Source organism: Galleria mellonella, unplaced genomic scaffold (genome assembly GCF_026898425.1).
Source record: "Galleria mellonella isolate WM207_F2 unplaced genomic scaffold, CSIRO_AGI_GalMel_v1 utg33, whole genome shotgun sequence".
In the NCBI taxonomy this organism is placed as follows: domain Eukaryota; kingdom Metazoa; phylum Arthropoda; class Insecta; order Lepidoptera; family Pyralidae; genus Galleria; species Galleria mellonella.
The window spans coordinates 12,191,206-12,203,223 of record NW_026442079.1 but is presented as its reverse complement, the minus strand read 5'-3'; the positions used below and the strand labels follow the sequence as shown (position 1 = coordinate 12,203,223).

The 12,018-nt window shown below is 32.2% G+C and overlaps 1 protein-coding gene across 6 annotated transcripts in view; it reads left to right on the top strand.

Annotated features, from left to right (window-relative positions):
- The window catches only part of LOC113520521 (protein bric-a-brac 1-like), a 454,874-nt gene that overhangs the window by 431,597 nt on the left and 11,259 nt on the right, over positions 1 to 12,018 (top strand). For all 6 annotated transcript variants that reach the window (XM_052896735.1, XM_052896733.1, XM_031911727.2 and 3 more), the window contains one exon: positions 5,483 to 5,540. In XM_052896735.1, the coding sequence (XP_052752695.1) occupies positions 5,483 to 5,540 (58 nt within the window). The remainder of the gene's footprint in view (positions 1 to 5,482; positions 5,541 to 12,018) is intronic.

Genomic DNA, 12,018 nt, shown 5'->3' with positions numbered 1-12,018 from the left:
TCTAAATTTACCGTTCGATTAAAACCCATAACGTGAACGTGGCAGAAACAATAACCAACATATATATATAACAATAACCTCATTGTTAACTAAGAATATATTTTACAGTTGCTACGGTGTAACGACGGATTTTATGGGCAATAAACTAATTATAAGTTATTAATATCGATACAAACATAATATCGAGATTGTTTCATGGGCTTATTTGAAACAGTTACCCCCTATAAACTGAACAATTTGAAAGTAATGCGAGATACTTTCGTCTGTGTACACAATATCCTAACAACGTATCTTGTACGGGCTCTCCTCCCCGGTATCTATAAAGTATGCCAAACTTTTAATAATATACGAGAGTTTGTTTATTTACTATAATAAACATTGATCCGTTTATCGGTAATTTGATAATGATAGTATTTTAATTATTGAGACTCCGTAGTTTATTTGCGAGAGTACTCAAAATTATTCACTTTTGCATTGTATCTTGTAGGAAGCAGTTTTGTATACTGCAACAACATAATACATAGACATAAATCAATCGTAGCCCCTGATATCCCACTGCTGGACAAAGGTCTACCCTAACTGCTTCAATTTTATATATATTCTTTATTGCACAAAAAACATACAGTAACAACAATAAGTTAATAACAATGTTAGCAAAGGCGAACTTATCTCTAAAAGAGATTTCTTCCAGTCAACCTAACGCAGTGGCATAGGAAGTAGTGAGTGGGCAGTAGTAGTGCAAGACAGAAATTTAAATAAATATTTACATAAATTATAAATAATTATATATATACACACATGCATTCACATATATACATACATACACATACACATATATATACATATACACATACACATACATATACACACATACATACACACGTTAAATACAACATATAAATATCAAATACAAGAGAACACAATGATGACAGTCTTCTAATCATTTTTATATTTAAATTAAATTGGAAAGATAAAATGATTTTAATCTTTTTTTGAAGGAACTGCTAGACGGGCTATTCTGAATATTCACGGGAAGTTTATTCCACAGCTGTACAGCACGATATGCAAATGAGTTACCCATAAAATGGGTTTTACAGCAGGGAAGCTTCAGTACCCTGGACTGGTTCAGACAAAGACGTCTAGGTCTGGAAGGAGGAGGTAATAATTGGAACCGGGAACGAAGGTAGGAAGGAGAATTGGGATTATTAAGGATATTATATAGGACCGCTAGGACATGTGTCTCATGACGATGTCTAATTGGGAGCCACTTTAAACGAGTGCGGTATTCCGAGACATGATCATATTTTCGTAAGCTGAAAATAAACCTTATCGCTAAATTTTGCAACCGCTCAAGCTTATTTAGCAGCTCCTCGGTCACATCTAAGAAACAGACATCGGCATAATCCAGAATGGGAAGAAGAATAGATTGTGCAAGCATAATTTTGGTATTGAAAGGGAGAAAGTATTGGAGACGTTTGAGAGAGTGATATGAAAAGTACATCCGTCTACTAATGTCATTAATATGAGAGGTCCACGACAATGTACTATCCATAATAAGTCCTAAGTTTTTCACTTTATCAGTATAAGATATCTTAGTACCCTCGTATACCAATGGAGGAATCTGAGACCATTCCAACTTACACCTCAGCCTGCCACTACCGACAATCATAGCTTGAGATTTGGCTGGATTAACAATAAGACCAAATGATTTAGCCCAGGAGTGAATAGCCAGTAGATCATCGTTTAGAGCTGAAGTTGCCTGTGTAACCTCAGACAGCATAAAGTGACGATACAACTGCAGATCATCCGCATACAGATGGAAGGGAGAAGTAATGACTCGAGAAATATTATTAATAAAGATAGAAAATAATAAAGGGGAAAGTACACCGCCTTGAGGCACGCCAGCAGTTAATGAAGCCCAGTTCGATAAACCATCATTGGTTCTAACACACTGCTGGCGGCCGAAAAGAAAACAAGAGAACCATTCGATAACTGGAGTGGAAACGTTGACTGCACGAAGGGTGCTAAGGAGAACATCAAAATCAACCGAATTGAAAGCATTACTGAAATCCAACAAAACAATTGCAGTCAATTTTGTGCTATCCATAGCCCGACGTATGTCCTCTGTAATATTAAGAAGCGCTCCAGTAGTGCTATGAGAGGGTCGGAAGCCCGATTGAAAGGGGCATAAAAGGTTGTTGGTGGAAAGAAATTTAAATAATTGGCTGTGAACTATAGATTCTAAAACTTTTGAAAGAATGGGAAGAATAGATATGGGACGGTACTGGGAAAAGCTAGTCGGATTAGTAGATTTAGGAAGTGGTATGACGTAAGCCTTTTTCCATTGTGATGGGAAGACATTATGCATGAGAGAAAAGTTAATTATGTGAGTGAGCACAGGCAAAATAACATCCAACACGGGAAGGATCATATCAAGGCTCACATTATCGCTACCGATAGCTTTAGTAGATAATGAACGAATGGTTCTCTTGACAACATCTACAGTCACCAAGCTAAAAGTGAATGGAGGACAATCGGGTGGGACAAGATTAGAAAGATATGATATAGTATTTGCCTTAGTCACAGTACTGAGTGTAACAGAGGAGGACGAAAAATGATTATTTAGAGCATTGAGATCTAAACCGCTCTGACAATTTTCTGAGGACTTACCCACCCCCAGTGATTGGAGAAATTTCCAGATTTGGGTCTGAGAAAGGTTTTGAATAGTAGAATGAATGTATCGGCGTTTGGCATCCCTGCACATTCTGTTACAGATGTTCCGCAGTTTTTTATACGTGTCAAAGTTTACTTGTGATCTCTCATGTTTATATCTGCTTTTGGCCCTGTCACGCTTTGCCATACTTCTCTTAATAATAGGGGTAAGCCAAGGAGCAGGAGCATGCTTGATCCGTACCGGTCGGACTGGTGCATGAATGTTGTAAATTTTAAGCAACTCGCTGTTCAATATCCCCACCATGGTGTCGATACAAGAAGCCATCAACAAGGGAGACCAATCAATACTCCCCATATCCTCCCTCAAACGCTCAACATCCATATGCTTAAAATCGCGAAGTAAATGAGTCCTATTCCTGTTTTTAGGGGGACGCACTTTATAGGACAGATAAATTAAATCATGCTGTGAGAAAGGAGAACACATTTGTCCATGGGAGAATACTAAATTTGGTTGTGAAACTATGATTAAGTCAATAAGGGAAGGTCTGCTGTTGTGGAAGTAATGAGTAGGTTTAGGCATAGGCAAGACCTGGAGATCAAGGGCTGATGTTAAAGCAATAAGTTTGCCAGTCCTATGGTCATTTTTCAAAAGACATGTATTTAGATCACCCATAAGTATAACATGATCAAAAAGAGGAACCAAGTTATCTAGAGTATTTTCCAAGATATTAAAGTAATCAATCTTGTCATTAGGGCTATACAAGACACCAAGTAGGATTCTTTTGTGATGGAGAGATAGGGAGAGAAACAAATACTCCAGAGACCCAGAGAACTGCGGTTGCGATGTACACACTACTTCGGCAGAGATTTGGTTGCGTAGATAAATCCCCACACCTCCACCCCCAGACGTGATGCGATCGTTTCGAAAGAGTTTATACCCAGGTATTGTGCAGCTAGTGGAAGGAAGAGATGGTTTAAGCCAGGTCTCAGAAACTAAGATACAATCCACTAAGCCAGCACTGAAAGAGGTAAGAAGGTCATTATAATGAGCTAATATGCTTTGCGCATTTATATGTACAAGGGAAAATTGTTTGGAATAATTGTCGAAAACAGTCCGCAATTTATCTTCAAGAGGATCGCAATCAGATAAAGAGGAATTATGACTCGAAGCACTATCAAAATTATCGGAGGAATAGCAAGAAAAATAATCATCATTTATGGACATATATAAAAATAAATTTAAATAAAAATAAAAAATAAATAAAAACTTATTATAAAAAAAAAAGCAATATTTGTAAAAATAACAAAAATTAATTACTTTTGCCTTAATTGCGTAGGTTGACTTGATAGGCTAAACCCACTTTACAATGAACAATAACGAACAAAATAACAGCTATAACAATATAATATAAAACAACTATAGCTGAAGAATAGCGGGCACCCAGTCTAAACTTAAACAACAATAGCTACTACAAATCAGTGATATACAGAAACGAAATGTTAAAGTATATTAAATATATACCATAGCCACAATTATTATAAGTAACTTTGACAGTGACATGAGAGTTCAGATTAATTTGTTTATCAATACTATAGTGACAATCAAACACTGATCACAATTATCTATCAAGTTGGGTAAATTAATATAATTTTAGAAATTGAGCAACATATTTTAAGGTACCCTAAAAAAAAAAAAAAATAATAAGAGAATAGTTAAGTGTGCCCAGTGACAAACCGACAAAATAGCAAAGTATTAAAATAGAAAATACTGCAACCTGTCTAAATTATAACGCGTTCTTTGGGTACTCAGCGATTAGCAGTTTCAATTCAGCCATTGAAACTATCTTCTTGCGATCTTTATTAGGCAGAAGAATAACTATAATGCCATCCGCAGACCAGCACTTCCCCACGCCGAAGTGATTACGAGCCGCAACAAATACATCTTGCCGTGCTTTTGTAAGGAACTCAGAAATAGATGTTTTGGAGCCTTTTAAAATAGTTTTAGCCCTCCATACCATGGATCGAAACCGCAGTGATGCAAACCGCACAATAATAGGACGGGCAGAATCCTTCTTAGAGCCGAGTCTGTGGCAAGATTCAATAACATCAGGACCCATACCTTTCAACTTCATTTTGTCGGTTAACACCTCCAACAGCTTCTTACAGATGTCCTCACCAGGAATCTCTTTTACACCATGGAAAAGCAAGGTCTTTCTGCGGGAGTGGGTATCTAGACGGTCTTGCCCAAGTTGAAGCAACTCCACCTGTGATTTTAGTAATCCAAGACACTTCCATATAAATGTTTTAAATGTAGCATAGTCGGCAGATAGACCCTTCACTGTGGTACCTGACGAAGTAGAGGCCTGCTGCTGTACGCCTTTCTCAAATTCTTCCATGCGGCTGTTGAACACAGATGATAGTTCATCCATGCTTTTTTTAAGTTGTTCAGCTGTGGTATCCATTGCAAAGTAAGTGATGAAAACTTGGTGAGTGAGTTTATCAGGAGTCAACCAAATGCAGATTAAATATAATCTAATACATAAAGAAATTTATATTTATATATATTTAAAAAATTTAAAAAATTAAGAGCACAAAAATTTCGGACTTAACAAGTGTGCGTCTACCCACACAGTATCAATTTTCTACGATCGCTGGCCAAGCTGTACCAATCTAGAGCGTACAATTACAGTTAATTATACTAAAATTTTATAGTTTTGTAAAGTTTCATCTCAAGAAAATCTTGAACTATTAGATTTTTATTATTACATTTTTTACTTGTAATAATAACATTTGGTTCTTTTGTTTACAGGCAAAGCTATTGGAAAATTCTCATGCATGGCTCGGAGCATCGACATCTTCTATTGCAGGTCAGTTGATCTCTTATAATCCAATCTATCTGTTATGCGCATAAATTTTACATTTCTCTCTTGCCAAGCACTATATATAATGCATATTGTTCCTACAAATTATTAGCCATTCTATAAGCAAACTATCACGTGTAATAATATAATAAAAATCTTTTGCCTTTTGACTAATTTTGTTTATAATTCTCAGTGCAACTGATTTATCTAAATTACTCTAAACTCTTTCTGTACAAGCTGATGCCATTTGTATATTTTCCCCATCATCCCCTCGCTCCTCTTTCTTCTGTCTTTCTTTTCAACGTTATTATATCGTTTTACATGGTACTGTATTTATTCTATCCTATTCTAAATTATTTTTATTGGTCATCTCTCATTTACTTTTATCAATACTTCCTTGTTCTTTATTCGTTTATCTAATTCATACACATTTTAGTACTTTGTCACAATGAAATTATTATAATTATAGGTGCAAAAGAATTTGTATATTATTATACGTGATCTTCTATTCAATAGACAAATAACTTATAAATATATTAGCACAAACAATGTTAAGACATCATAAATAATCACTTTTAATGATACTTTTGCTTTGTTTATGTGTGAGTGTGTGTATAACGTGCATGTCGTAACATATCCGTACTATAATGATGCAGTACCTAATTATTCATGCTCAGTCACTATAAGTACACCATTTGACGTTTACCAGCGTATTATTGCCGTGGGAAAAATATAGGTACCGCGGAAAAAATATACTCTTTATTACACTAGCACAGGAACTGCGATTTTTGTCGTGTCAGTGACAACGCGTAACAGAACAATGCTATATTTATATTACTCATGTCAGTTTATGCAATGTAACTGACGCGGGTAATTCCGTTTCTTTTTTTTTTTATTTTTATTCTTATACAGCTCAAAATGTAGGTTTAATGTTAGTTAATTATTAATTTTCATTAAATATGCAAACGTGGGTTATGTTTCATACAGCGAGTTTCCCTTAGGGTTAACGTATATAATTACTTTGAAATGCAATTGATTTCAATCCTTTATGTCGGCCGTCGTTTGGTGTATTTATTCACGACTGTTTATTGCATATCGAACACTTTCGCCTCTAATATTTAGTATTGCATCAGTTGTATGGATTGTAGTTATGCTTCATATATTGATTTTATCTGTTAGAGTGCCAACCTCATAGGCTCAAGACGAAAACGCCCTTGTGGACTCAAAGCCAGCTTCAGGAAGCTATACAAGCGGTCGTCGGACAAAGGATGAGGTTCACCCAAGCTGCTACATACTTCAGAATACCTAAAGGAACATTGTATGATAATATATTAGGTAAATCTAAACGAATGGCGGTATTAGACGAAGTAAGTTTGCTCCCTCATGAGGAAAAGGCCGTTATTGAATTTTGTTGTGACACCACCGTGTCACCTTATAATAGGAGAACTAAAAAATCTCTCCCCGAAGTAATAGCTTTTGTAGAGAAATTACTTCGAATGAGAAACCCTCGTTTCACATTTATCGGTCTAACTGGATTTAGATGGTGGTGGGCATTCTGTAAAAAGCATTCTATTGTGTCGTTGTACTATCATAGTGCGCATAAACCTAAAACCATTAGAATGAGGTTGAGACTCAATGCTAAACCGAATATCGAAGATTTTTAAATATCTAAAATAACATCTTTATTCGTCATCATTCTCAATTCCAAAGGTGTACCACAGGGATGTGTTATGAGACCCAAATTGTATTTTTAAATGAAACAGTGATTAAGTAATCTATTGTGTGTACCGAAAAGTCATTTTCCGCCGTCACGCCTCTTAACTAAATATAGTACTACGATTGGAAACGATTAATATTCAAGTGAAACAATTTAATTAAAGTCAGGTGTCTATATCCCATTTCATAATAAATTCACATCGAATAATAACTTAGTTTTTATGTGCTTCAAAATATAAATATTGTGTGAGCAATGAAACATATGTTCGCCCTCATGACTGAATCGATATACATACTTACTACTTAACAAAGCTGGTTTTTATATAAATATTTTTTATAAAGCAAAGAGTTTTTGTTTTTATATTCTTTTTTTACAGAAGAGTTTTTATTTTTAGTTTATAATGTAATCAGTATAGCATAGTGGGAATACAGATCTATTAGATTCAAATATCTAATTAGGTAAGCAATGTAAGTAGGTTACGATCCTAAATGAAGGGGAATAGTCCATATATTGATAATGATGACGAATTTGATTACTACTCGTAATGTAATGATACATCGATTCGAAAGAATATCGGCAATGTACCCAATTATCATTAGTGTCTACAAAATACTCTTATTTTTTATTACATTTTTGATTTTATTTTCTTTTTATTTAGAGAGCAGGCACAGTTGTCGGTTGTCATTGTAACGATTTCTAACGATTTGTTCCTATTATTATATCGTATACATTCTTGTACATAAGTGCTCAAAAATTAAAAAAATTAAATTGCCGAAATTGTCACAATGACAAATGTCAGCTCTCCGTTTTTTCTGTTTTTTTATTGCATGCCTTTTTTATTATATGTTTACTATGTTTGATTGTTTTTTTAAGATGCCTGATTTTAATTATAAGGTTTATGTAAACTGCTTTATATTCAATAGTTAGTTTGATACTGAGTAATTAACACAGGTTTATACTTGTGTTATTAAAATCTAGTATCTATAAATATTATTTTTGATATCATAATGCCATTAGAGTAAAATATAGATAAAGAGAAATACATAAACAGGTGTTTGTTTAGTCAAATGTGCCTTTTAGGTTCGCGGTTAGCCTGTGATATTATAGGGAGTAAGTATATTGTACTTATTTTACCATAAATAATAGTCAAAAGTTTTTTGATTTATTCTACTATGTTCCTAATAGGCAAGAATTCCAGCAACATATAATAGTTTCATGTTTTAAAATATTTTTTTTTATATCATTAATCGTTTAATAACGTTTTGGAATTTTAAAAGAATCTTAGATAAAATTTGCTTTTGTAAGGATTACATGATTGTACTTATTTTATGCCATTCCGTTTTTTTCCATAACTGTCATACGTAAAGAGATTACTCAAATAGTTATATTTTTCTAGTTTAATATTTTTTCTCTTTTTTAAAGCTTCTATATTTTAATGTCACACGATATTGTTAAGATTTTATTGTTAGAATAAACTATATGCATTTGTATGAAGCTGCTTTTTTTTTATATTAAACGTGTATATCGTATCGTGACGTAACTATAAGATTACGTAATTGTGACGTACGATAAGTGTTTAGTGATGCTATTGTGTTTTTTTTTTAATTTTGCTGATTTATAGTGGAATATAGATAAATGGATATTGTTACTAGATATTTATTAACATGTATTAAAAACTGTAAATGTTTGCCATAACTTGGACCACTGGAATATTGATCATTAATAAAATTACTTTTGTTTCTATTGTACTTGCAATTTCTCTATGATTTGTAACATTACATACAAATTTTATTCATTTACACACAAATTTGGTATAAAAGCATACTTATTTTTTTTTTTCTCATTTAAAATACAAATTATTTTTGATAGTTTCCAAACCTTTTTTAGTTTCAAACCTAATAAATTTAAAAAGTAATCCATTTTTTATTCCATCATCTCATTGAATGCTTCGACGGTGATAAACGTTATTGTGATATAATTAAATAAGCATCCTGTGTCGACCCACATGACCGTTTATTGGTCTCACACAAATTTGCAATACTTCTTAACTCAGTCACTTTTTTAAACAATACGATACAGAACAAGTGATCACTACGTTAAACAATACTGCTTCATTGTTACCTTTTGTTTTTTTTTTTTTTTTTAATTAATGTATTCCAAATTCAAAATTGTAAAAGACATTTTCAGACAGTTGTGTACGTACAATTGGTTTTTTTTTTTATGAATATTATAACAAAGGTATATAATAGCCTATTCATAGGTTCCCGACTTGTGTACAGACTGCTTTTGTCTTACTAATACCGACTTGGTGCAACTGCGTTCCGTTACAAGTAATTAGTTGGTATTTATTGAATAATAGTAGTCTGTACTTTCTTTGTTGTGTTATTTCCGAAGGCAATTATATAGTACCTGCGCGGTTAACAGAATTTGTTAACGAGTGGCAAAAGGACCAATTTATTTTTTATACATATTAAGTAGTTTGGTAACAATAGAGGTTCTATGTTTATATCTATAAACTGAAATCGAAATACATTTAACAAGCCGTTCTATTTTTAAAATTTATATTCCCCATCTCCCACCCCCGCACTTACATGATTATTCGCACGCACACACACACACACATTTTATTACAATAACACCGTTGAATTATTATTTTTTAAATTAAATTTATTTGATTATACATAGTTGATTAATTATTGATGTATATTAATTATATACAAAATTATTTATTTGATTGTATTATTTATTGAAACGTATTTTTTCATATTTAAAAAAATAATTTTTAATTTTCTTCAGTACATCATTGTTATTTTGAAGCATACATTCTAGTATTTCTATAACGGTTTATTTTTAATAAATTGCCAACTATGTGATTATGTTTAAAGAATAATAATAATAAGGAAAATTTTGTTGTCTATATTTTGGGAAATCTCCACATGAATAAACATATTTCAGGTTTGACTTATTGCAAATAAAACTGAGATAAAGGCATAGCGGCGGCACCGTTTCGTACATTAATATGCCGTATGCATAATTAATAAGATTTTTTTTTGTCCTAAAATAATTAATGTATATTAATACGTAAAATGCTAAACGCCCGTTCATTATGCCGGTGGTTCATTTTTATTACAAATACGAACATAAAACACTATGTTGTATCGCAAACTGTGCATGTGTTTGAGAGTGTGAATGCCAAGTTAGTTATCAGCGATAAATTTGCTCAAATCAACATTTGCCATTTTATACTAAATCAAAACTTTATTTAATTTTTTTTAAGTAATTACAATAAATAGCTGTAAATGTCGATGTGTATTCACTTATCTTGTAGGTCCACGTAAATCTTATTTTCCCGTTTTTTATTTTTATAGTTCATGTAAGATTTTTGGTTACTTAGCTTTGATTTTGGGTACTTGTATTTATAATGAAACAAGAAGACTGCCATTTTAATTTTTAATATATAAAAATAAAGAAAATATAATGCAGTTTCATTTACGGATCCTTTCTATTAATCATTTTTGTTTTTATGTTTCTATCTAGGTACCTCTGGAGGTCAGTATGTAGTGTTTTCGATTTCTATTTCAAAGCTTGCATGTTATTTGTAAGATTTTAAATGTTTACACCAATTTTCATATGTGAATCACAAACAAAACATTAGCGTCTATTCTGAGGCGCCATTACTCTAAACACAACTCTAATTTTAAAATTTTAATTTGATACCACAGCGACATCTTTATTTTAAGGACCAAAATGAACTACTTTACTAATAGATTTCAGTCAAAATTATTGTAATGTTATTTTATTATGTTTCTTATTAAAATATTAGACAAAGAGACAGGTTTAGAGAAATGACGTCGTAATGTAAGTCACTTTATTTATTTATATTCAGAGATATTATTAAAAATAAATGATTCTTTTATATTTTATTTTTAATCCATTAAAAAAACATATCTCTAATAATTATATATTCCTCGTCTATGTGATACATAGACAGTATACTAAAAATGAACATCGAATCTATCGATGTTCTCCCGACTAAAATAATCGAATAGACATGGGTACATTTTTTTCGATTCGTAGCGGGCAAAGACCACAAAACATTTCCTACTCTCGTTAAGTAGATTCTCCGATTGACTCCACAATGTCTAAGTATATCATCGCCGACAATTATATTAAACAGTAATTTGCCCTCGTTATGATATATTAGTACCCCGCCCCCGCCCCCGCGCTCAAGACAAAGGTCAAGAGTTGATACAGAAAAATACAAGTGTATTAATTTAAAATTTACATGACGCTATTAATTTATCCGAAAGCCAACGGTAAGCTCGGCTTTCAATGTATCATATCCAATCCAATATGCTCAGAGAATAGCAATGAAGCCAATATTAATATTTGACATATTTTTGGTAGAAATACCACATAAGTTTAAATACACTCAACTGAATGTAACAAATTAATAGAGTGTATCACAATGTTTTTGGATATGCAATATCTGTATTATTTGTCTTAATTTAAGTTTAAGAATAATTTAAAAAGTGGTTCATTAATTAACTATAAAAATTTAAAATTTAATAGATATTAAACTATCACAGATATTTAGAAATTCTATGCAAAAAGCAGTTTATAGCTTCAGAAGCATAAGATTCAACAGTTAATTAAATTTTACTATTATTTTTAATTAATTATTTAATAGATTAATGTTTTATGCATGGTACAAAAATATGACTTTCTAATGCCTTCAAAAATATTTTACATTTATTTTTTTTAAAT